The 26,559-nt window shown below is 32.9% G+C and overlaps 2 protein-coding genes and 4 non-coding genes across 12 annotated transcripts; all 6 read left to right on the top strand.

Moving 5' to 3' along the window:
• Nucleotides 1-1,169: 1,169 nt before the first annotated feature.
• On the top strand, nt 1,170-14,783 carry LOC146920357 (uncharacterized). Of its 6 annotated transcripts, none has more exons than XM_085713774.1 (15): nt 1,170-1,434; nt 2,519-2,595; nt 2,726-2,879; nt 3,712-3,841; nt 4,161-4,461; nt 5,293-5,476; nt 7,365-7,466; nt 7,571-7,897; nt 7,977-8,060; nt 8,150-8,308; nt 10,244-10,327; nt 10,999-11,136; nt 11,382-11,497; nt 12,981-13,141; nt 14,217-14,783. In XM_085713774.1, exons 2-15 carry the CDS (start codon nt 2,519-2,521, stop codon nt 14,333-14,335), a joined length of 2,136 nt encoding a protein of 711 aa, XP_085569900.1. In that variant the 5' UTR covers nt 1,170-1,434; the 3' UTR covers nt 14,336-14,783. The 6 variants fall into 6 exon arrangements, with proteins under 6 accessions (XP_085569900.1, XP_085569897.1, XP_085569901.1 ...); XM_085713771.1 differs by having other exon boundaries at nt 1,295-1,434; nt 4,146-4,461; XM_085713775.1 differs by lacking the exon at nt 1,170-1,434 and adding an exon at nt 1,454-1,518.
• A 2,412-nt stretch (nt 14,784-17,195) lies between these two features.
• LOC146920356 (protein TIC 20-IV, chloroplastic-like) lies at nt 17,196-20,237 on the top strand. Of its 2 annotated transcripts, XM_085713768.1 has the most exons (4): nt 17,243-17,527; nt 19,103-19,191; nt 19,456-19,690; nt 19,853-20,237. In XM_085713768.1, exons 1-4 carry the CDS (start codon nt 17,457-17,459, stop codon nt 20,109-20,111), a joined length of 654 nt encoding a protein of 217 aa, XP_085569894.1. In that variant the 5' UTR covers nt 17,243-17,456; the 3' UTR covers nt 20,112-20,237. The 2 variants fall into 2 exon arrangements, with proteins under 2 accessions (XP_085569893.1, XP_085569894.1); XM_085713767.1 differs by having other exon boundaries at nt 17,196-17,527; nt 19,456-20,237.
• Nucleotides 20,238-20,532: 295 nt separating this feature from the next.
• LOC146920355 (small nucleolar RNA Z223) lies at nt 20,533-20,625 on the top strand. The gene has a single exon (XR_015012913.1). It is a non-coding gene; the product is annotated as a small nucleolar RNA Z223 (small nucleolar RNA).
• Nucleotides 20,626-20,654: 29 nt separating this feature from the next.
• LOC146920354 (small nucleolar RNA Z278) lies at nt 20,655-20,773 on the top strand. The gene has a single exon (XR_015013071.1). It is a non-coding gene; the product is annotated as a small nucleolar RNA Z278 (small nucleolar RNA).
• A 394-nt stretch (nt 20,774-21,167) lies between these two features.
• Nucleotides 21,168-21,272, top strand: LOC146920353 (small nucleolar RNA snoR97). The gene has a single exon (XR_015013102.1). It is a non-coding gene; the product is annotated as a small nucleolar RNA snoR97 (small nucleolar RNA).
• A 102-nt stretch (nt 21,273-21,374) lies between these two features.
• On the top strand, nt 21,375-21,438 carry LOC146920352 (small nucleolar RNA snoR8a). The gene has a single exon (XR_015013097.1). It is a non-coding gene; the product is annotated as a small nucleolar RNA snoR8a (small nucleolar RNA).
• Nucleotides 21,439-26,559: the final 5,121 nt, after the last annotated feature.

Here is a 26,559-nt window from a genome sequence, read left to right as displayed (position 1 = left end):
AAACCAGAATAATAAACAAACACAAAAATACACCTACACGATCCAAATTAAGCTCAACAATGTAAGTGCGGTACTTCAGGCGTAGCTTGTTGATAACAATATCTATTTCGGTCACAGGGTTAGGATCAAGTGGTGCTGTAAAATCATGAAGAAGATTTTTGTTAACACAAAAAAAAAATATATGAACATCATTATATAATCTGAAAAAAAAAAAAAGAATTACCGGTCAGAGAATGGTACGTAAGCAAGCTTCGGATGTCATAGTTATTAGCCATTGTTAAACTGACTCAGAGTTTTTTTGTTTTATGTGTGAAATGATGGTTTAGAAGCTGAATGATATATGTGTTTATATAGAGGATTTAAGGTAGGTAAAATTCATTTAACCAACACATGGAAACCGTAAGACATTTATTAGGGTTATAGGCTCAATGTTTAGAGTGTATAACTTTTGGTTTTTTCAAATAAAACGGGAGGGATTTGCCTAGCATTTGAAGTAGAAATCTTGGGCGCCAAATTAAGTAGGTTTAGGGTTAATTAGGTTAAGTAAGCATGGTTGCTAGGATTAGATATAGAGGATAACATACATCATTTATTGAATGAATCTAAAATATGAATTTTTGCTTATATTTGTGATCGGAGGGTATACTATTTTAGTTCATGACTGTGTAACTCTATCATTTAGTGTTTTAATGTATCAAAATCACAAAACATTTTAAGTGTCTATTTAGATAGTCATTTTGATCATTAAATGTGTCTTTTATTAGTTACTATTTTAGTACTCATATGAGTCTTTCATTAGTCAATAAAATTAAAAAACAAAAGAGTTACTTAGAATATTTTTGAAATTTTGATACGGACTATAATGATAAAACCTCACACAATTTAAACGAAAATATACTATTAACTCATTTTTGTTTATCATCATCATCATTATTATTAGTTTATTGAAATTTGTTGTTTTTTAATTTCTCATAAGTTCCCTAGTTATTTCTATAATTTTTTTTTCTGTTAAACCGCGAAGACTAATCTTTTGATACATAAACTATAAAGATCCATATTAGAAGTTCATTCTCAACAAATATTCTTTCCATACACACCAACCAAAGATTGAATTCACCACAAAATACTTATGTGACCCAATCATGTCCTAACTATGACACATTCTCCTGGTCATCGTATTCTATCTTTCTATTCAAGTCGATAAAAGTATAGTCCAATCCCGCTAGACTCAACCTTAGTTTAATAAGAATTGGACCTACAAAATCAGTATGAAGAAAACGACGAAAAGAAATACGCGGACCGTATATTAAGGTGCTCTATTTCTCCACTCACACTCTCATGTAACTAACTTCTCGCTGCCTTCGTCTTCAAGGTTTCGGTCCAAACGTCGTCGCTTTCTCTCTCTCACAGTCTCACACTTCACTCCATTTCTAGGTTTTCCTCTTCTTCCTTCATTCTCGAATATCAACTTCACTTTATCATTACTGTTATTATCACTCTTTATTCTTGTTATTTTGCGTTTGAACTTTTCGATTCTCGTCAAATATTGCTATTTTTGTTCACTACATTGCAATTCCTACTCTTTGATGAACTATGCAAGTTTAAGAATTTTTTTTATTTTAGTTCTATTCAAAGTTTTTGTGTGTCTTTTTCCCCTCGTTTTCATAGATGTTGCGTTGCGTGTTTACTTCTGCAATTTTGTTTTTCTTTGATTAGATTTTTCACTTATGAGAAATTCGTCACGCATTGTGTAATTTTTGTTGTTGTTTACTTAATTTTTGCTTGTGTTGTATTTGGGAATATGAATAGACATGGAAAAATTCAAAATCAACTTTGCGTGTGAACATTAGCATTTTTAATTTCTACGAAAAGATGAATGTAGTGATTATGGTACAATATGATAGGTTTTTTTTGTTTTTTTATAACTTTTTTGAGGTTCAATTGTGAGCTCTGCATCACTGACACTTTTGATCAAAGACATGTCCCGGTGTCCGACACGTGTTAGTGTACACCAACACATGTGATCGAAGACATGTCCCGATGTCTGAGACGTGTCAGTGATCGAAGACATACATGTCCCAATGTTTGAAACGTGTCGGTGCCTTATAACGACACATGTGATTACATTGAATTATGTCATTTTCTCAGTTTTAGTAGTGTTGAGGTGCCCGTGTCTGTGTGTTGTCCGGTATCAGTGTCTGTGTCTGTGCATCATAATTTGTAAGTTAAAAAAAAGAGGTGCATTCGTTTTTTTTTTTTGTTTTTTTATCAATATTATCATAACTATCCTTGTTGTTCGGAAGAAGAATACTGCAATGTTTCGGTCCGCGTCATAATGTCAATTATCACGTACCAATGCTATGTTTACCATGATTTTGTGAAGATGGATTTCCTAGCTTCTCTTTCACCGCACAACTGCATCAAACCTAATGCCAGACCAAACAGATACTGCATTTTCAAGCTTAGCTTTTTGAGATTTTTTAGTAAAGCTAATTTTTATTGCACTGAATTTATGCAGATGAGCATGGCCCTTAGCCTTAAAAAAGACTGGAAACCGATATGCGACATAAAGTTCTCAAGTCCTCCTACTGAATTGTATGGGTTGTATATTAACTTTGACGAACTTGTTATGTTATTACCTGTATTTTATGATGAGACAAACAAATTTTTTAGTCTGCTCTATTTACTAATGAGTATATTAACCTGAATATTTTTTTTTTTGCAGGCCACAAGAATTGAACATAGATTCAATTGTTAAAAAGAAAAAGCTAGCTGATATTTCTGCATTGCCGCAGTTTTCAGTAGCACCTGCTCCAAAATCTTCACGTGACGGGAATGAGTGGAGAAAGTTTCTGGATTTCCTGCACAAACATGATATGGTATAAAATTTAATTTTTCCAGCCTAAATTCTTTTCTTTACAAAACATGGTTTGGAAGTAATTTAAGTAGTTTAAGTTTTATAGATTACTTATGTATATCAGGACCAATTATGCCTCGAAGTAGGAGACAAAGGTCCAGTTATGGCTTTTATAGCAGCTAATGATCACTGATATGATGATATTGTGGCAGTTCTTATGGCAATGTTTTTATTCAATTGTTTGGTGTTTTTTCACCACGTGTTCTAGTCATATTCTTGTTGTTAGTGAGACTCCCCCTTTTGTCAATGAACAATATATAGATTCATTGAACAATACACACCTACAAATTTACCAAACATAGGCACGAATCAATTTCTGGTGCTTAGTGATGTGTCGGCTATATTCTCATTTACATGGTGCTGTAACTATTAAATTGTAAAAATTTAAAAATTATGTGCCAGTTTCCTTAACCATGTTTTTGTTGTTGTCGTGTCTTTGTCTCTTGGTTGTCAAGATCACTGAACATTTTTGCCTTATTCTGCAAGTGCCAACATTTATGATATGAGAAATGATATTCGAACAATCATTTTTAAACAACTTTTGTGACAACTCTCTCTCATACTCTCATTGTACTTTTATTCTCTCTCTCCCATTTTCTCTCTATTGTTATTGTCCAATAAGAGAGGAAAAAAGGTTGTCACTAAAGTTGTTTACAATTGTTTGTCCAAATATCATTCCTTTTATGAAATATTCATGATTAACAAATAGAGTAAAACTAGTATATTTTCCCTCATTGCTTATGCTTTCTTCTTTTGAGTAGTTGAACTGGAATCAATAAGACTCTGTTTTCCAGGTTGCTATTACAGGCTTTGAGCAGTACAAATTTTACATTTTGCCTCCTTCTATAGTATCTATATCAAGCACAGTTAATATTGCATATCAAATAAGCAGTATATGTAATCGTCCAAGAGATTGTGAATCAGGTTTGCCATCTACAGCTTACTGTTTTCATTCTTATTTTATAACTAGTCAATGCAAATGGTATGAAAACATTACAAACATAATGTTTTGCATGCAAAAAAGAATGGGCATGCATCTTAACCGATGACCATCTATTCTTTAGGTTTATGGAATTATTAAGTTGTATTTTTAACGTTTGCCTTTCAAGTTAATGATCGTATTTGTAACTTTGGTTTGGAATTTCTTTATGCATAAAAAAGAAGTGTATGAAAATCTTTATTAAAGCTTGGCCTTTGCCTCTTCCGTGAATGAAAGTAATTGTAGTAGATTCTTCGTTACCAGGTTCACACTTAGCTGAGGAACGGGGTGGACACGATACTATCATGGCAAGAGGTCCATCAAATGGTGGAGATGTCAGCTCTTCACGTCCTAAGTTCCCTCCCGAGGAAGATCGTGCAAATCATTTTACATCTGAAACTTGTGGCGGAAGTCAATCACGTGTGATGCAGGATAGACTGCATGGGAAAAATTCTGTAAAAATAGACCCAAGTTACTTGAAAACACTTGGCCAGGCTCACTCTGGATGGATTTTTGGTGGAATAGCTGAGCTTGTTGATAATTCGAGGGATGCCAAAGCAACTAAGTAGGTTTATGTTTTTTTCTTCTGCCACTGTTGTCTTGTTTTTGTCCTTGTTACCAAACTTGCTATCAATAATGTGTATTTTTCTAACATCTAGAATTTTTCTTGGTAAGGCTTTTGGTTTGAGGTTGAAAGTTTTAAGGAGTATTAATAAATTTATCAATCTTCACATCTTGGAGTTGGTTCTGTGGGGATTTTGGCATGTGTTTCTTGCGACTGCTTTTAAAAAAAATTGTGAATGGCTGTGATTTTAGGACTGTGTTTTTGAAGGGTTTTGGTTCTTTTGATTTGATGTTAAAAGAAGACTGTTGAAGTTATGAGTTTTAGATAAAAAAAGAAGAATAATAAGAAGAAATATAAGTATGGTGTGATATGATTATAATGATCTGATACTATCTTTGCAGTAACTCGATTAAAAAGACTAATCACTAACCTCTTTTTACAGGGACACAACATAAGAATCCTTATCCTAAATAAAAAGGAAAATCAGGAAACAAGTCATGATAATGACCACATAATATGGAAACTACTCCTCGGAGATAATCTAAGATACTCTAATAGTAATAATAGAAACTGGGTCTAGGAGATAAACTAAGATATTCTAACATAATCTCAAAGATATTCTGAGATATTTCATATATTCTCTAACAGAGATAATCACCCAGCATTTCGAGTTTCCATTCTTATCAATATTATCACACTTATGGTTACAAAGTCAAAATGTGGCTGTTTGATTTGTAGTAAATAACATTTATCCAGTTTCCATTCTTATCTATGTAACTGGACTATCTACTTAAAAAGCTACATATTGTTCCTTTGATGTTGATGCAACAGGATGGATATTTTTGTTGAAATGATAAAGTTGAAAAAGTCTGGGAAGGATGTACCTATGCTGTCAGTAATTGATGATGGTCAAGGGATGAACCATGAAGAGGTTATAAAAATGGTATCTCTCGGGCACAAACAATCTGGTTATGATGATAAGGATCAAATTGGTAGATTTGGTGTTGGATTCAAGGTAGCTTTCTTCCCATACTCTTTTTTCCTCGCCCACGTGTTTTTTTTTTAAATTTAATTTTGGCCTTTTGGCGCACATGATTTGCATAAATGTCTTTATCTTCTATGTCGTGTTTAGTCAATGTAATTTTTGTGGGCTACCACTGATGTATATTCAAATTGTTGGAGGGTGTTGTTTGCTTTTGCATTTTATTCATGTTTTTTTCTTTTGCTTTTGCTGATTTTTACCAGTTCAAGTTCTCTTTGTTATGTAGTTTATTTCTCCCTCTAATCTCGATTATAAACAAAAATATTCACATTTTTTACTCTCCAATATAAGCAATCTTCAATCACCTTCACTGTATTTATTGCCATTGTTTCTATAATGCCCTTCATCAGTGCTAGCAGACACTTGAAATGAGATTAGCCAATAATAAATATCATAAAAGGGTATTTTTGTGAATATGCTTAATTTTTTTTGTCTGTAGGAGTTTTTTTTATTGTTGGTTATTCTTCTTTTTTAAGAAGAAAAAATGATTTGTTAAGTTTTGTTTTGCACGCTTAGTTTTCTTCACATGAGTTTCTCTTATCTTTAGCGTAGATAGTTTTTTCGTGATTGTTGTTATTGACATTTGAATACGAGAATGAGGTTGAATTTCAATAAAAAAAATGGAAATGAATTTGATACCGAGTTTCTTGAGAGATTAACTATCAGCGTTATGAATTTATAAGTTATAAGTGTACAATTGGAATCCATTGATTATAGGCATTTAATTTAGTAACTTAGTAAGTACAAGCTACAGACTTTCTAACTTATCGTAATTAATAGTTGCATCAGAAAAATAGTTACAAGGAAGGATAAAAAAGCAATATAACACTCTTCAAGCTGGTGCCTATATGACATATGTGTAACCCTTAGCATATATAAGTTATCCTTGGGCCCGTGAATTGGTGAAAATATCCACTGGCTCACCATGGGAATTCAAAATAGGTGTAACATCCTCGCCTAAAAAGATCTTCTCGCAGAGAAAATGACAAGCAATCTTTTATGTGTTTAGTTTTATAAAAGAAGACCGGATTGAGGGCAATATGTAAGGCTGTCTGATTATCACATTTCATACTCACGGGCTCCAATTTTTAATTCCTTAACTCGCATAGAAGTTGCTGCAACCAAATAAGCTCACATGTAGCAAGATTCCTAGCTTGATAGTTTGCCTAATGGATAAAGCAACAACATCCTGCTTCTCGCACTTTAAGAAAAGTAAGATTCCCCCATCTTTGGGGCATCTCACCCATTAGAGGTTTATTGTGGATCATTGTAGCATCTAGTCCAATCTGCATTTGTATACGAAACACTATTAGTGGACCTATGTTCTTATAAATTACTTATTTTCCAGAGATTCTTTGATTTATCTCAAGATTCGAGTCATTGCATCCGAGGGACTATTCTAATGAAAATTAAGGAATTAACACACAACACTAACAAGTAGCAACAAATATTATACAGTAAGTTAGTATAACTTCTCGAATAGTCTTCGACATCTATGATAGTCTACAAAGGGCTCTCTCTGATTTAGCAACTACCCTCTTCTTTTCATATTAAGTGTCATGTTTGGAATCTTTGCTTTTTTTCATATTATTTGTAATTTGTAATTTTAGAATACTAATAAAATATTAGTCAGTGAAGCTCATATGCCATCTACTTTTTAGTTTGTTTTTTTATTATTTTGATTTTGTATTTCTGATGTTACAAGGAAGACATATAATAAGATACTTTTAATTCATGATCTTGTTTTGTTTCATGTTGAATTGGAATAAATATAAACTATAATATATCTTTAGTCACACCTGTATTGTACTGGTGCAGTGAAATTTTGAATTTTTGTTCATTTTTGTTCCCCCTACAATAGACAGGAGCAATGAGGCTTGGCAGAGATGTTCTTGTTTTAACCCAGACTGCTAATTCCAGATCTATAGCTTTTCTTTCACAGTCGCTGAATGAAGGCAAGGATGTACGTTACACAACCTGCATTTTCTTTTAATCATACTGAAGAAATAAGTGACGACACTATTGTTTTGATTTTTACTGTATCTGTACTTAAATGTTTTATTGTAGAATATAGAGATTCCGATAGTTAGTTACTGCCGGCAAGGACAACAAATGGAAGTTGACCCATCAGCCCAGTCTGAGAGCTTAGCCAAATTCAATTTGAAAGCTATTCAAGATAACTCACCGTTTAATAAATATCTTATCGGTGAAAAGGCAGCCCTGTTTTGTGGTGGTACGGGAACCCAAATATATATATGGAACTTGGATGAATGGGGTTCAGAGTGTTGCCTAGAGTGGCATGACGGATTAAAAGGTGGGAGTTCTTTTCACCAAGGTGACATTTTCATCCGCAGCAAGAGGAGTCGTGCTCGTCTAGGCCAACTTAATCAAAAGGTTTGGTGTCTCTTTTGCTTTTATGAGATGATTAGCAATTGAAACTATACCTGCTTTTTCATATTTCTTGTGGCTTCAGGTTCCTCTGGATTACTCATTACGAGCTTATTTGGAAGTCATCTTCTTAGTTCCACGAATGAAGATATCTGTTCAAAGGAAACTGGTAATTCCATTCTTGAAAGTCAATGGAACCAGGATGAAAATTTTGTTCTTCAATCTTTCATTCTAATTGTTTGTTTTATCTTTGCTTAGGTTAAAAGTCGACCACTAGCAAATTTCCTCACTAATACTATTATTGTAACCGGTGACATCTTGGGAAGGCCGGTTGAATTGATTCTAGGATTTAGTCAATTAGAATGGGATCAAGCAAGCTGTGGAGTATTTTTGTATTGGCATGGTCGCCTAATTGAGGTAAGGATTTAGCCCTTGGTGTATATTTGTAGCTATTAAGGGGCTTGGAATCCATTGTTAGACTATGGTATGTGAAATAGCCTGATCAAGACATCAAACTTAAGATCTTGTGGCTGATTAATAAGCCTTCAAATGTAGATGGGATACCCAAGAAACGTAGATCTTGGACTTGTGGGTAATGTTTGTCCTTAGGATAACATTTTGGCACATGGAACAAAACATGAACAAAATGTGCCCCTTTTTTCTACCTTGCGTCCTTTTTTTGTTCCACCATCAATACAGATCTGAACAAAATTCATATGTTTTTGTTATGTCTGTTACATAAAAGGCTACTTAAGATCCAGGCATTCCAAATGTATCCATCCAAGATATTGGGTGAGCTGCATGCTGTTCTGAAAATGTCGGGTGCAATGAAATGCCCCTCAGTTGGCTTAATACTTTGTTCATCACCAATTTTCTGTGTATTCACGTGCTGCCAAAGATTAACAGGCTGATGATTTTACTAAATCTTTGTAAGGTCCTCTGATAAGAGTAATGTATAACAAGGTTTGTGTGTATTGTCTATATTCTCCAACTTGAGGGCCAATGATAGAGAGGAAGAATTGAGTTTTGAGTATTTACAATCATATGGGATTTACAGGTGTATTTACACACACATACATGAAGCAAAGAGAAACGTGATCCAAAGATATCTGAATCAAATCAATTAGCCTAGGCTATCTAAGGAAACTATGAAAGCCTCATAATAGGATAGAAATAATAGTGTAATATCTAATAAATCCATTAGATATACTGAATATGGTAATTATACCATGTTTTGTATTTAGCAATAACAGTAACTAGGATAACCAAAAGTTCTTCTATTTATTGCTTGTTTTCTGTATATCATATATGATAGCTCCATTTTGTAGCTTAGAGTAGACACATGGATTCAGTCATAGACCTCTCAATTTCTTCTCTTCTTTTTCTCTTAGCATCTTGATTTGTTTCATAATTTAATTGAAACCAGGGGTTTAGTTTTAGTATAAACTTAGGGTTAGGTGTGATTCATTTGCCTTTTATAAAAGCCTCCTATTGTGAATTATACCAATGGTGATTTCTCCTATTTCACCAATGAGATACACACTGAATTAATATCTCAGATAAAATTTGACCTTGCCTATCCCTAATGCAGTTTGGTGCCAGCTATCCTAAATGAAGTTTTGTCTTTGGCTATCCCAAATTCAGTTTGAAATCCTTGATGTATTATAAAAATGACCGATTTGTAATAAACTATTGTGATTTGTACCAGCCTTCCACAGTTAATTATAACAGTAGTGATTTCTCCTATTTTACTTATGAGTCACGCCTTGATGAATAATAGATGGCTGTAATACACACTAGGCATGGTTTGAATACCTAATTTTTGTTAAAGCTTCTAACCATTAAATTTGGAGAATTTATAGTTCTCGCTGTCTATAATTGTCTGGTGAGAAATTTTTGGAGACGATAATTCTAGTGAGTCCCTTTATCCTTTGGTTGTGCAACAAACCGACCAACTCTTTTGGTTGATGATCATTCTAACACTGCTCTTCTATGCACATCTCCTGAAATATTTGAGTTGGCTTTTCAGCCATTATTTTGTAGTCTGTATAATATTTTCTTTGACAGTTTATAACAAACTTAAATTAAAGCTCAGTAAGTTTTAACTTACAGCAGCTTTCACTATTTCTTTCGATTGATTTTCATATTTCTTGATTTGTTTCCTGAATTAATTAAGGTTTTGGGTCTAGACGTTTAGTAACTGTCATGATTAGTTTCCTCACTTAATTAGAATCAGGAGTCCACTCATAATAGAAATTAAGAGTTGGTACTTTGTCTTTTTGAATTAAACTGTAACTATTTCCTCCTTATTTAACATTTTATAATTACTATTTTTTTTTTTTACTTTTATAGGCTTACAAGAGAGTTGGTGGAATGATTCATAGTGCAGATGTGGGCCGGGGTGTAATTGGTGTCATGGATGTGACCAATTTAATGGTATGTACCCTTTGATTGCATTTACTCCAATACTATATTGTTTTGGCATTGATTTACATGTATTTTAACTATTTGACACCTTTGAGAAAGTAATGGGCATGGTCGGATAATTTTATTAATTTTTGTTGCTTAGGTTTACAAATGTATTTGTTGCTTCTGCAATCTTCCCAATGATATGATATGATGTGCCTCTGTTATACAGATCTGCAGTGGGTTTGTTATTATTAAAATTTGAATAGTATGTATGTTAACTGGATAGTGAAATGTCATACTTTTTGGCTGGAGTAACACTCAAATATAGATTGCCCAATTTTTAGTTATTATTCTTAATATCATATTATAGAATTAGTTTACCACAATTCAGTTGAAACTTATGAAGAAACAGTATGTACTTGAATATGTTTTTGCAACATTTATATGCTTGTACGATCTGCCCAAATGATACTACTATGTATGTCGGCTTAATTCTGAGTTGTACTTCTGAGAAGGGAAATTATTTTTTGCATAAAACCTTTCTCTATCTATGTCACAGGATTCATCATCATCACTGTTAATAAAATTATTTTATCGAAGTCTTAAATCCAAATGCTTAGTACTTGTGCAATAATCAATTGCTATTTTCATCTTCACAACATTTGAAATCCCGTACTTTTATTTCCTTTTTGGCATAGGATGATCAGGATGGTCGTGTGTGGGTGCACAATAACAAGCAGGGATTCCAAGACTGTGAAGCATATGCATGTCTTGAGCAGTGGCTTGGGAAAAAAGCAGATGAATACTGGGACAATAATTTTGATTCACTTAGTTTGGTAATTCTATTATCATTTCTGAAAGAGTCAAATTCTTGTTATTCCTTAAGGACTAAAATCAATATATTGTTTTAAATTGAAGTTGCTTTCTCAATGTGGGCCGTCTTTCCAATTTATCATATTAGGTTGTTTCAAATATTTGAATTTGATAACAGTAACTTAATTAAAATTTTGAATGGTTCATGTCCTCTTAATCATCCTTTACCTGGGAAGATTGCTGAACTTTAATTTTATATATTCCGTAGGACAATGAGGACAACTGTGTCTACAAACCAGATTGTGAGTGGGTGCAGTGTGACAAATGCAGAAAGTGGAGAATGTTGCCTCCCACCTTTGACAGTCGAGAGTTGCCTATGCAATGGTATGCTAACATACATTTCACATTCATATATCTGTTTGAATAAATTGTGACTGATTTTTCTTTGCTTGACTGTATAAGCAATATTCTCTCTCTCTCTCTCTCACTCACTCATTTATCTAAATTCATATTACTTGAATTGAATCTGAATATTTCTTGTATCATTTACAAAAAAATTGTGCTATTCAAGAGAAACTGTTCCTGAGATCCCTAAATTTGGAGCTCTCATCAGTCAGCATAGGCTATCGGCTTATTGTTGAGATTCTCACATTGGATGTGATATAGACTAGTTTTTATTGTGTTACGCTCTAGGTGTTCTCACCTGGGCTCGTTTTTATTTTTTATTTTATTTTTTTTGGGGGGGGGGGGGGGGGTTCTCTTACATTGGATGTGATATGGTCTGGATAAGTGTTAATAAGTTAGAGACATCTCTCACCGGTTTTGTGGAATGAGTTAGACACTATCAAATTCTAATGTCTATCATGGTATAAGAGGAAGGAATAATAGTGGAAAGAATGAATGAAATCTGATTATGATTACACTATAAGGAACACCAAGAGATAACAACATTGTTAATTTATAAATATTTGTTGAAGAATGCACTTCAATAATTCTTATTAATTCAATAATGAAACTATAATCATAATTAGTGTGTTACAGCTATATAGCGGCTCATGTATCGTAGTGCTAGGAACCCGGTTTCCCCTTTACAACAAAGCCACTGGTCTATTCCTAAAACTTTACAATACTCAATAATCCTCCTCCTATATCAATGTATTCTTGTGTTCATATATGATACTCTCTAACCAATCAATCAACTAACTAACTTTCCTAACTACCCTATATTCTATATCCTAACAATACACGCCCCTCACAAACAACCTTTTCCTCAAGGTTGAAATCTACTAAATTTTCTCATGTTTTATAGCTTTAAATATTTGAGTTCTGCAAGTTCCTTGTCTCTCTAAAAATAATGATTCATATAAATACTGATTCATCATTCAGTATTCAATCTGAATGAAGTTTCCGATTTTGATAAAATCAAACAAAACATTGCCCTTTTCTCAGATTCTCTTAATTTCACTGAACTCTAAAACTCTAATGGTTGCACTTGGTCAATATCATAATAAAGGGAGGGATTCAAAAATTCAAACCGCCACCAGAGGTTTGGCATTGACCTGAATTTTTCGGAAGTTAGAGTGCAGGATTTCCTTGCAATGTCAGGATCACCCAAAACCTGATTGTTCATCCTCGGGTGTTGCTATTGTTGATTTGAGTTGTGGCCAGTGACTGTCTCTGAAGCCATCATTAGCTCCAAATAACATTGGAACCATTATTTCTCTATGAAATACTTTGGCTTATTTAATTTTTGCATATTGTAGAATATAATCTTTGGAAATATTAAAGGAAGAATAACAATATCGACAAAAGCAAATATGATTGCATGTTTTGTGCATTAGTAAATTATGAACTCTTGCTATTTTAGGTTCTGTTATATGGAGCCTTTCAAAGGTAAATGTGCAGACGCTGAACAGAAGGTGAAGCCTGGCATAGTCGCTGTTTCCACGAAGCGATCAGGATATGATTGCATGCTGAAAGATTCTCGTAGTATCAAGATGGAACCTGATGCTGATGTTTCTGGAACAGGTTAGACCTTAAACATAATTAAACTACGAAATTGGTCCATTATATTTGCAATACGTTGTTAAAAGTTCCATACAGAAATTCTAATATGTTGGATATAAAATTTGATGTTCTGCCTTTCAAATATTTATCTTACTCTTGCAAATGGCCAGGCTTAAAATTTAATTTAGTTAAAAGAATGGGGTTGGTACTATTTCAATTTTCAACTATTGAATGCCTTTGATTCTGGTATCGAAAGTTTATGCATTTTAGTGGTGGATGAGTTTTAGAATCTAGATGGCATAAAAAATATTTACCCAGTCCATTTTCCAGTCATCATATAACCTTTTCTGTTGCTACTTTTGTTTTGACTAATAGATTAGATTGTAAGGTAGGTGGGGTTGGGATGGAATTCACAGGGCTCTCTTGTAAATGGGAAAAAGCATACAACCTGTGGTTTACCTATTGCATGAAGTGGTTTATTGATGCTCTATAGGTGGGTGAATTGGGAAGTTTGTTTGCAATTTGGTGCTGTCGTAAATCGGTAAATAGTCATAGGTTCATACTGAATAAGAGTGCCATGCTACTTGAACGCTTTCAATCATTTTGTATAAAAAAAATTCATCAAATGAAATGATGTAAAGTTTAGTGAAGATGGTATATTATTTTTTATTAAAAAAGTTATGCTTCATTTTTAAATCCAGTAAATCGGTAATAGTCACAGGTTCATGCTGGACAGGAGTGACATACTACTTGAATGCTTTCAAACATTCTGTAAAGAAAATTTCATCAAATGAAATGGTGTAAAGTTTAGTGAAGATGATATATTATTTTTTTATAGAAATTTATGCTTCATTTTTAAATCCACAGCGGTTTAATCGACAGAATAGATGATATTTTGCAAGTTTTTTTTCTTTTAAAATCCTTCCTGACATCCAGCCACTAAAAAGTTACGTCACTTTGGTTAGTAGTATCAATATACTTACGTGTGAACATAGGTATTATGTAATTTATATTCTGATTACGGTTACTAAATATATGCTGATTTTTTATTTCATGAGCATGTGTGACCTTTATTATGTGTTATCTCAACTTGTAGATGACAAATTCGTCAATTCTGAGGATGTACAACGTCCAACCTTGAAGCGGTTGAAAAAGGGACTTCCAAGACACGAAGATGCCAAATCTCCGTCCTTAAACAAATCAAAAAAGAGATAACCACACAAGTTAAAACTACCACTTGAAATATATTTTTCTTTTTATTCACCATTCTGCACAAGTTCAGGTTTTGGAATCCCAAACCAAAATGGACGCCAACGACATAATCTCAAAACCTTGGAGTTCTCTTTTTTGGGGGGTGATGTACAGGCCCCCAAATTGTTCAACATGCTGGAACACTAACTAACTTCCGATAGTGTCTTTTGTGCTTACAAGCCTATTGAGTTCTAGCTTACGATAAATGCTTCTTCAACAATTACCTTTTTGTTTTGTTTTGTTAGCCCTCTGATTCCTAGAGAGAGGAATGACGCTGATAATCTGAAGTTCGGCCGAAATGTAAGTAAAGTTTGGCCAACTTTGGATGAATGTTTTTCAACATGTGAATATTATTGACCCAAATTCCTTGCATTTATAACATCTCACGTATACACGGGTTAATTGATCTCAATTGTTGCTTTAGAATGATCTTTAAATAATCTTTAAAGTTGATTTGATATAGGATGGCCAAGATCAATAAGTGTGTCATACATTTACTTAGCGGAATTCAAATCATTTTTTTATACTAAGGAGATACAGTTTAATATGATAGGGAACAATAGTTCCCAATTCCCATAACAACTTGCAAACGAAGAGGAGCACATCCAAGGGGAGGGTTGGAAGACGCTGAACTCCATGTGGTTGTCTGTAAGCAAAATTTTGCCATTCACTCTGCAACACCATCAATTTCCCTACAAATTGAGAGATCTTTACCAGCCTCACCTTAGAAATATCCTACGACCACTTATGCACAAATCAATAGTCAAGGTGAAAAGGCACGCAACCCTGAACCACAAGCTTAACCAACACCACCATCAAGTCACATTTTGCCATATTTTTACGAAAACCCGTGCTCCAAATAACCTCGTACGCAGTGAATACTCAGCACATCTCCGTTGTAAGGGCATTAGAAGGCCAAGATTCCTCATTAAACTACCTAGATAGTGACCACAATGATGTCTACAAAATCAAACACAAGAAGCTTGGTGTCTTAGAAGACACACTGATTCATCCCTATTAACCTTAACCCAATCTTCATATAGAGCTCCCAACAAACTAAGGTGATTTCATAACAAATTGATCTTCTGAAGTTCATGCCCACAATATCTCTTAGATAGAAGGATTCAGGCTAGCATACACAAAACATACCAAGAAATGATTTGAATGGATTGTGGGATGCATATACCGACGTATGAGAGACAACAACTTCCAACCTCACCACATAATATTGGAGTAAATATGCAATTACCCCCCAAAATTGTAAGTTTCGTCAATTACCCTCACACATTAATAAAACTTCAATTACTCCCTGAAATTACACAACGTTGATTAATTTACCTCCTCCGTCAAATTACTCTGTTAGTTAACATGACGCTTTGCAAATACTCTCTCAAGTTTTGCACTTATGTGCAAAATGCATCCGAACTTTAAAATTTATATTTTTTTTTATTCTTGATTCAAAAGATATTAAATGCAAACAATTAACAATTAATTTTAATACTTTAAACTCTACGATATTAAAATTCAATATAAATATTACAATCCAGTATTACAATTAACATTTGAATCTTTTATCACAGTCCAATATTTTAGATAACTAAAAGCAAAACAATATACTTGTCCATAAGCACTTTGTAATCCTTTATTAAATATGAAAATTCAAACTTAATAATATTTTGTTTGTGAATACAATGAGCACGTGACAATCAACATAAGCATTACCCTATGGAGCCTAACACTATTTGGCACTATTGATGTGTATGTCACCTATCTTGGTAGTCATAAGCTAGAATTCCAAAAAGAATTTCAATTCAGCATTGTTTTGATAGAAAAAGAAGCATTTCAAAATACTCATTAGGTAGGATTGCATACATGGATACAAAACGGGATTAGCAGCTATATTATGACTCTACTTTGTAATGTTGTTATGTTGTGCTAGACATCTGATTATTATGTTATTAGGATGCAGTTATTATGTTATTAGGCAGCAGTTACTATTAAGAAGTTATTAAATAAATAAGGAAATCAAATAAAAAATCAGTAGACATTTTATTTGGGACTGGATATTGGTTTGGGAGAGACCAAACTCTCGAATTTTTGGAGGGAGAGACCCAAGACTCTCAATTTTCTAGGGAATCCATTGTATCCTATATTCCTATTGTATCATCAATAAAAGTAAGTTATTTATGTTATATTTCTATGTTTGGTACCAGTTTCTATCATGATAATTTAGAGAATGCGTCTTAAACAACTTAAATATTAAAGCTAACTATTAATTGTTTGCCTTTAATATCTTTTGAGTCAAGTATAAGAAAATAAATATAAATTTTCAAGTTCAAGGGGCATTTTGCACATAAGTGCAAAACTTCATGGGGGTATTTGCAAAACGTCATGTTGACTAAGAGAAGAATTTGACGGAGGGGTAAATTGATTAACGTTGTGCAATTTCAAAGAGGTAATTGAAGTTTTGTTAATGTCAGGGGGCAATTAACGAAACTTACAATTTCAGAGGGTAATCGCCTATTTACTCCATAATATTGACTATTAATTTTTGCATCCTATCTACTTCTTGCGCTTCCTTTTTTTTTACCAAAATATCCTTGAGATTTCGGATTTAGGATGTGTTCCGATTATAGAATCCAAAATATGCTTATATATAAGTAGTAATTAAAATCTCTCTCATTTTAATAGTTGTGAATTTTATTTTAAAAAATAATAAAAAATAAAAAAATGATTAAAATTGTCAACTAAAATCAAAAAAATATACCAAAATACTACCAAAAAATTATCAAATATAGCTAAAGCAAATTTTTTAGATTTTTCCGAAAATATGAAAAATTAAAAATAAAATAAAGGAATTTTAGATTTTGAGGGGAGGAGTCATGTAAAAGTTTGCTGGGAATTTTAATCCTTGATTTTTTTTACTGTGCAAAGTTTCGGAGCAATCCTGGAAAATTGTCTGAAAATTGGATTTCCAAATGCTCTTGGGTTAATAACTTCAAACATCGCTTTTTCTTCTCCGATCATCAATTTTTTCTTCGCTATTGAGGTCGATTGAATCAAGGGTCACAGAAGAAAGAAAACGATGATGACCGGTCAATTATACGCGGCCGCAACAACCACCTACTCTTCTCTTCTCCGCATTCCTCCTCTCCCGTAATTACCTCTTATTTCCCTTTTCAGTTTCACAATTTCATCATTTTTTTTCTTCAAAACTTGTATATTGTTGTTTCTTACTACCATATTATTGTTGTTATCTGTTTTTTTTTTCCTCGATAATTTGTATTTTACAACTGTTACTTAAATATTTGAGTAATTGGCATCGTTATGATCAAAATTTGTATAACCCTACTGAAATTGAATTTAAATGTGTTTTGCCATTGATCAATTCAATATTTTTTATTTTTTTTTATTTAGTAATAACCTGACTTTCAGCATTCAATTTGAAAATTATGGTTATCTCATTTGCAAATGTTAATTTTTCAATTGTGGAGACCTATGAAGCATGGTCACGAACATCGAACATGACACCTTAATAATTTGAGAAAATGAATTAATTGAATGTAGGCACCGTCAATCAGACATGTTAGGCAATCCTGGATAGCTGTGTGTAGCTGCTGACCCCAAAAGTGGGTTAGCAGGATAGCGTATAGTGATACGACAGTTAGCATACGACAGTTAGCGGTCACGGATATTTGATTATTTTTTGGACAAATTACATGAATAATACTATAAATATAAACAAACTTACATTTTTTTTTTGAAGGAATAAACAAACTTACATATTTCTCAACAAAAAAAACTTATATTTAATATAAAACTAAGTTTAAAACTCAAATCTCATGAAACATTCATAAATCAAAACACCAAAAAACAAAAGACAGAGGAACAAATAAACAAATTATAAAACAAGAGAAATCATAAAACAAAAGAAAACAGAAGAAATAAAAAGAACAAAGAAACCATACAACAGAGGAAGGAAAAATAAAAAGAAAGAAGAGAGAAACTATCAAACAAAAAATAGAGGAACAAATAAAGAAAGAACAGAGGAAAAGAAAACAGAGGAATAGCACAAAATGAAGTTAAACAGTGGAAGAGAGGAGGAAATCGTGTGAGATATGTGAGAACGGTGGAAAAGAATCGGCGACAACGCAATAGAGGAAGAGAGAAAGAGATCGTGTGAGTCGAGAACAGAGATCCTCAGGTCGTGTTTTTCAGTTGGAAGATAGAAGAGTGTGTTTCGCAGCACAGGTGAGAAATGAGAAAGAGTTGGGGTCAATTTGGAAATTTCCTACTAAAAACAAATAGCAACTGAAGCGGCCGCTATAGCGCCGCTATCGGCTGCTATTGACTACTATGCGTGGTAGTCCTACAGAGGTAGCTACATTATATGTTATCATGTGTCATTACTTGTTTTTTTCATTTGAAATGAATCAAGGTGGTTTTGTAGGAAGATAAGTTGTCTTTGTTTGTTAGGTTTTATGTGAAGGTTCAATATGCCTTGCTTTATTTTTGAGTAAATTTTTTATGTCAGAGTTTACTAATTAGGTACTTCACAGTTGGATTTGAAAATCTTTGCACATGTTAATGTTCTTACTTCACAGTTGATTTGAAAATCTCTGCACATGTTAATGTTCTTACTGAATTGTTGTTGTTGTTTCCTTGCTTTATTGCTTATCCTCTGTTTGTATTCTAGAACTCTCAATTTATGTGTATGTGGTTTTTAATTAGGAATAAAGATTTGATTCGACAAAGACGCGTTACGTTCTACACGAAGGAAAAGAATCTTGCCATCACAGCTCTTGCAGGCAGTTCTCTGGGTAAGTATTCATCATGTTTCCGAACAATATTTTAATGGCTTTATCTATGATTTTTAAGTTTTGGATAGTTTTTTTAATATGATCGTAATGAATTAATGAAATATTAGACCTTACTGTAGGAATAATCAAATAGGAGAATTCATGAAACTTGTATGCTATCTTAGCTTATATCTTCGTAACATTTTTGTTTACTTTGATGCTAAGACATGAAAACATCTACATTCTATGATGCTAACTAAATGCAACATCTACATTTTATTTTAGGAAAATCAGCTGCACGAGTCGCGGCTGTTTCATCTCCACTATCTACTGATAGCCATGGTCACCTCTCACTCAATGTTCCCATGTCTCGAAGAAGCAGGTCTAGTACCCGTACACAAGCATACATATATCATTGGTCTGGCTTTCGAATCCCTGCGAATGCTGAGAAGCCGGAATGGTGGTGGAGGACTTTATCCTGTATACCTTATCTAATAGCATTGCAGATGTCTGCAGCTGGGTATTATCTAGAACCTTTGCTTGATAAATTCAAATTATTTGAAAATGTGATCTTTTATATACCAGGAGCTTGCAACCGATTGCCGACCTGGTTTCCCATATTATACTGCTATTTGGCTATCATGGTAGTCGTTAAAAACAAGGACTTCCCCGTTATCTTCAGATTCCATGTAATGATGGGAATGCTATTGGAAATTGCTCTGCAGATAGTATGGGTTGCAAGCAATTTTATGCCACTTCTACACTTCAAGGGAACACTTGGGATGTATTACTGGGCTGGTGTGGCGTTGGCATATTTTGTCATGATCATGCATTCCATCAGGTGTGCTCTTCTTGGTACTTTTTCGAACATCCCGGTTATTAGTGAATCAGCTTTCCTTCATTCCCTACTTAATATAGGAGGGATCCAGTGGCCATTTTAGGAAGTAGTCAAGAGCATATTTGTAAACTATATGTGGTTTTGTAGTGATAGGAAGGATTGTCGTTATTGTTTGTTGACTGTGGTTGACATTTTATTCCATTATATAAAGAGATAAGGGTTATTGAAATTCTGATAAGGATTCTAGTAATTGCGCTGTTGTTTTTCTTGTCTCTCCATCCCAAATTCACCTGCACGGCATACGCAAACCAAAAGCTTTGATAGATGGCCAGTTTTGTGAATACATATCATCCCACAATAGAGCATATGTATCATGGTCTTATTGGTTTGCCTCCTTTCCAATGTGAAATGATTTGTATAAATTATTTAGCTTGTGTTCTCTTGATGACTTAAATTAATATGCATTCTAGCTATTTCCAATTTTAAGTGTCATACTTTACTGAATTAAATGTATCAGAGAACGTGTTTGGCTGTGAGGAGAATTAATTCAGCTTAATGCCAGTTCTGCTTCTGAAAAATCGTGATTGATAGAGCTGTAATGATATTCTGCGCCATGCGTACATTATTTATTTTATGCTTCAGATTGGCCTACGATTATATCATAATTGAATTATTTGAGGTGTTTTGGATCCAAGCCCCTGTTTACCAGGGATAACCTACTTGGTGAAGGGACATTCATATGACATTATTGGATTTGAACGAGGATTTGAATGTTGAAGCTATTATATTTCTCTGTTTTGCTATAAAAACTGCTATTGGAAAACTTAATTTGGATTAGAATGGTTAAAGATCTTGATAGTTTTGCATCAATTATCTCATCTCATCTCATCTCATATTGTTAAATTGTTCTATTGTGTGTTCTGGTTTTGTTTGTACATGATGTTTTATGACAATCCAACTAGTCTGAGCCTCTGAGGTTGTAGTTAACCAAAGATCTTGTTCACAGAGTGAACCTACTTGGTGTTGCTACATTTCCAATGATAAAGAGATTAAACTGATGTTCATTAGTCTTATCGTTTATTACTTTTGAATTCGAGTATTTTGGTATAGAATTCTTTATTTTTAATCTAGTTTTATTTAGTTTTAACTATACTCTTTTCCATTATGAATTGGTTTAGAGTCTGAATAAGCTCAAAGATTTTGTGTGTATCAGATTCATCTTTTGGTAACCACGAGAATGGAGTTAAACATCAGCACAATATTTCTTTATAAGATTGATCTTGTAAATTTAAAATAAGTCATAAGTTTGTAACTATTAGTACTTATTTGTTAAAGAAGTTGGATTAAGTTAAAAAATAGAAAGGGGTTCGTTGTGATGATTATAAGCAATTCCTCGTACTGAATGTTATTGTCATGGCATGACAGACACGAATACAATTTTACTTTATCATTCTATCTGGTTATTGTAGTTTGAAAAAATAAATAATATGTATGGGAGTAATTTGTTGTTTTTCAAAGCATTATTTACATCAGGAGTGCTTTCTTTCCAATTAATTCCTCATATAGATTGAGTGGTGTTTAAAGCCCGGTTCAAAATATATTGAGACCAGATATTTAACCCGTGCGTTCCACTGGTTTTATTAAGATGTACTTGAGTAACTTGTACAACGACACTATAATCAAACTTGTGGGTTATTAGTATTATTGATAAATATAAAGTTATGTAGCTTATTGGTTAATTTCGATTGTATTTAAATAATGTGGTGATATAAACAAATTTAATATTTATTTATATAAGTAAAAGGAAAGTTATCTTAAAGTATGAGATTCTATTTTGAGTTAGATAGTAAAATATACTCTATCAAAATAATTTTGATAAATATATTAAGGGCAATTACCATATTTTTGGTGGCTTCTATAGGACACCACATATATGAAGGAACTGACACATAAATAATGTTTACCATTCATTTTCATTACAGTTTATCAATAATTGATAGTTCCATAGTTACGTATTTTCCAAATTTCATTCATTTCATTACAGTACACACCACGTATATTTAAACTAATCGTTATTGTTCCACGATGCATCTTTTAGTACAAAATATTGTTAAGTATCAGCTATGGTAATAGCTGCGTTATTGCTATGTTGCGTTGTGGAATTTGAACAAACCGCTATTTACGGCGATATGCAATTGACAGCATTGCTTTTAGAAGATTTGGATTGGGTTGCAACCATCATTTCCCTAAGATACCGAAGCACAACATAGTCATGTTTACTAGTAATTCTTCCATTTGGATAATCTGACCTTAGACTTCGTTCTATAATAACATTTTTTACCGATTATTCCTCGTTCTGGACACTCTTCACCTTCTTTTGCAATGTATACATGCTAGAATTTACAACTCTACTACTATTGTAAACTTGAAAGGATAGAGGTGTATGTGTTAGATCACACTCAATGATCTTAAACGCGGCATAAGCACTTTTACTGATGAGCTATTCTAAGCAAGATGAGAAATAACAAACAAAAGCTAAAATTGAGAGAAAGAAGAGGATAGAGATAATTGGCTTGTAATATGATTTCATTGAGTTGTTGAATATTCACATTACATGGCTTTATTTATAGATGTTACATAATTGCTTGTAGCACAAGTCATCAAGCTACAAGTAACTAATTAACAAACAACTTGCAACAAACTCTTAACTAACTTATGATATGGTAGTTATGGATTAATTCTCAACAGTATGAAGATTTTTTTACTTTACGGAAATTGTGTTGCCTTGAGAAATAAACATATTACAACTTCTGTTAAACGTGGAAGTTTCTTTCTAACTTGGAGATTCTTTATTAGCCATTCTTCACTAATCATAATCTTTTATTAGCCACTCTTCACTAATCATAATCTTTTACGTACTTAATTTTCATTTTCAATATTGGTCAAATTTAAGTTCTTAGTGCAACTGATTTATTTTGGGGGTGTCCTTTAATTTATATTATCTTTCTTTTTCTTTTAGAAATTCTCCTTTTTATTTTAGGTTGATCATATTCTTTTTAGTCGGTGATGTGCCATATAAAACCTTACAAAAAAGATTGATTTTGCTCTTCTCATCGGTGACATTGCATTCTTTTTGGATAAATTTTGGCAGTGCGTGTAAATAAAATCTTTTTATTTTTCGTTAGAGAAAATTTTAATTCAAAGATATGCGTGGTTCTAGAAGTTGACTTCAACGTGTAAAGTTATTTTGTAACTTACTTTGGATGCTTTATAGATAAACTTATTTCTTAGAATTTCAAATTTTATGGTTTTATATGAAACCTTACAAATTATTGTCATTGAATAAGTGGATCTAGTATATAAATCATGGCAAAGTAATAATTGTTAGAAGGAGATGACCTTTCAGCATTCGCGGACCACGCAGAAGTACTTCATAATCAGAGATCTGTAAACTGGCTACATTCATGAGAGAGCCAAAAATTTACAGTAGTGATGGCAATTTTTATATATTATTAAATATATTATTTTATTTTTGAAAGTATAAATATATATCATAATTTTTCTATGTGGTTTTCATATTTTAGAAATATTAAATGATTTTCTAATTTTCAATGCAAACAAAAATGGCAATTTTTATACAATTAAGTAAACAAATGTTTCACTATGTATCTCTTATGTGGTTTTGCATCAGATTGTTGATAACATATGAGATAAAATTATTTCAGTAGTTGCAATTTTCACATGTAATATTTTAGATAACTTCAACAATAAATATCAATGTTACTCACTCTCTAGTTCCACTAACTTTACATAAAGAACACTAATACCTTCCTTCAAAAAAAAAAAAACACTAATACCTCTTAATTAAATAGTCTCGGATGTGTGGGCAACATTTAGCAATTAGTCAAATTGTCTATGATATATTTAACATGTATATAGTATTGAAAAACAAAAATCATTGACATAGTGAGGACCAAGGCCTACACAATACATAGTTTAGAGCCGTCCCATGCTACATTAGACGAGCTCAATAAAAACAAACACTTAGTCGATAATTCACTATTTCATAAATATTGTGTTAATAATGGTCTTATTTTTTTTCGTTCTATTGCCCTCACACTTCATCTCAAAATGATAAAGCGGAACGTAAAATACGCACTATTAACATATGATTTGCACTCTTCTCGCTCATTTGTATGTTCCTCCCTCATCTTGGCATCATGCACTTCAAATGGTCACATATCTTCTTAATATCATTCCCAAAAGAATCTGGCAAATCACTCTCAAACTCAACTTTTGTATCATCGTGACCCCTCCTACACACATTGTTGCGTCTTTGGTTATCTTTGTTATCCTTTGTTCGCATCCACTACCATTAACAAACTACAACCACGATCGACCCCTTTTATCTTCTTAGGGTATCTAATCACAGAGGTTACAAATGTTTTGATTTGTTGCACAGAAAGATCATCATTTTACTGATGACTTGCACCCATCTCTATTATACATCAATCAATCCCACATTGCAACCTCTTTCCACTGACCCTCCTAGTCCATCACCTCATATACTTGACATCTATATATCCCACTCACCAAATCACATAATTCTTATCCTACCTCCTTCGCCACCACGACATCCTCTTCCTCCTCCATGGATACACCTGATATCTCCTCATCACCTACACCATTGTCCATTGGCCCAACCTGCACCACCTACTCGGATCATGGGCACCTGTAGCATGCAAGGTATATACAAACTCAGAAGACTCTTTAACAATGAAATTTAACTCATTTGTGTGGTTGCTCTTATCCCAATGTAATAAACCAATCGAGTAAGACTCTCCCTTGTGGCCTAGCACATCCGACCTCGAATATGGTATATTCCGGCTTTGGCTCTAAAGTTCCATTTCGGAGCACATTGTTAGAAAATTGACATTGAAGAATCTAATTTAAAAAGTGTGGCATATAATTAAAGGATTGCCATACACAATGGATTGGTATTTAGGATGAACTCTCTTAAGGTTTATTCTCTTAATAGGTAGTCTCACTCAACTGATAATATTTCATTTTGTTTTTTTTTTACAATTTTTTTTTTTTTAGAAAGTAAATTTATTGCTCAACTCTTTTTTTTTGTCAAGTAATTTAACGACTAAAAACTCACATTTAAAATGAATAAATGTGGTATTTAGGATTTGAACTTAACCCTTATATAATGTAATATCTCTATGAACTGATATTATTTCACATAGATTATTGCTCAACTCTTTAATTTAATGTATGTTTGTATTATTTTCTCTGATGTGGGTAGCCTATGAAACTGAATTTACATAGAGACTTATTTTATTAAAATAATTGAAAATGATAAGGGGGGACAATGGCAGAACATGAGATAGAGCGTGAAAGGTGCAGTCGAGTTTTGCTGGCATTGCCTCCCTTATCATGTCATAATCCTCAACCAAGTATCAAATTTTATTCTCATAACTGAAATAAGAATAATTTTTTGCACAAAGTGCTATAACATAACTATAAGAAGCTTCAGGGGCTAGCTAGATAACGTTACTCCCTCACATGTTGTGTTATCCATATTCCTTACTTGCATTGCGGTTAATACGTAGAAGGGACGAGAAACACGAGTGAATGATATGAAATAATATGTGTGAAATGAGTGAGAGTCACTCTACCCATGAAGAAGTTTGTTTAAAAAAAAGGGCCAAATATAAATCTTATTTCAAATTATTAAAATATATTTGTTAAATGACGTCGTAAGTTTGACATGAATTTTTAACCATTACGCTACTTGACCCAAAAAATATTTTTGTTAATATTATTAATATATAATGTATTCTTAATTAACAATATTAAGTGTCTTGAAGGAAAAACAAAAACAAAATGAAACATATTTGTGTGGAAGAAACGTTTATACATAAAAAGCGGAATGTATTATTAATTAGGAAAATGTTAACTAGTGCCCCCGGGACACTGGTTAAGGAATCAAATGTAAAAAGTCTTGTATTGAAACTTGTGTTTGTCAACTCATCAAAAGCTTAAAAAGTGTTAGTTTTACTTTGAAATTTCCTTTTTTAGTTTCCTTAACCAGTGTCCCGGGAGCACTGGTTAACATGACCCAATTAGTTATTATCTTATCTTAATATATAAATGTGAAAAAAAAAAATGGTATTTAGATAGTTAAAGGAGTTTATGGAAGATGTAGCAGCAGGTGGGTAACATGTACATGAGCTTAGCCTGATGGTGAGGGGACAGATATTGCCACAACACGTGACCCATGAATGTGATATTATCAAATTATATAAATCGTATCATATGATAAATAAAAAAGGGAGTTACTATTGTGATTGATTTGAGCCATAACGCAATGAGTCTCATGACCATGAACACGACCCCTCACAACATTAACAACCATATCATAGGAAAAAATTAATTAAATGTATTAAAAATTGAGAAGATACATATTTCTTTTAGTTTAATCTAAATCTTGGTTCGAATTTAGTTTGGACAGGCAGAAAAAAAAAAATTAATTTTGAACTTAATCT

Source organism: Medicago sativa, chromosome 5 (assembly GCF_051527215.1).
Source record: "Medicago sativa cultivar Bolivia chromosome 5, Bolivia_mono, whole genome shotgun sequence".
NCBI lineage: Eukaryota > Viridiplantae > Streptophyta > Magnoliopsida > Fabales > Fabaceae > Medicago > Medicago sativa.
The sequence above is the reverse complement of the archived record's forward strand: the minus strand, read 5'-3'. Positions and strand labels throughout refer to the sequence as shown.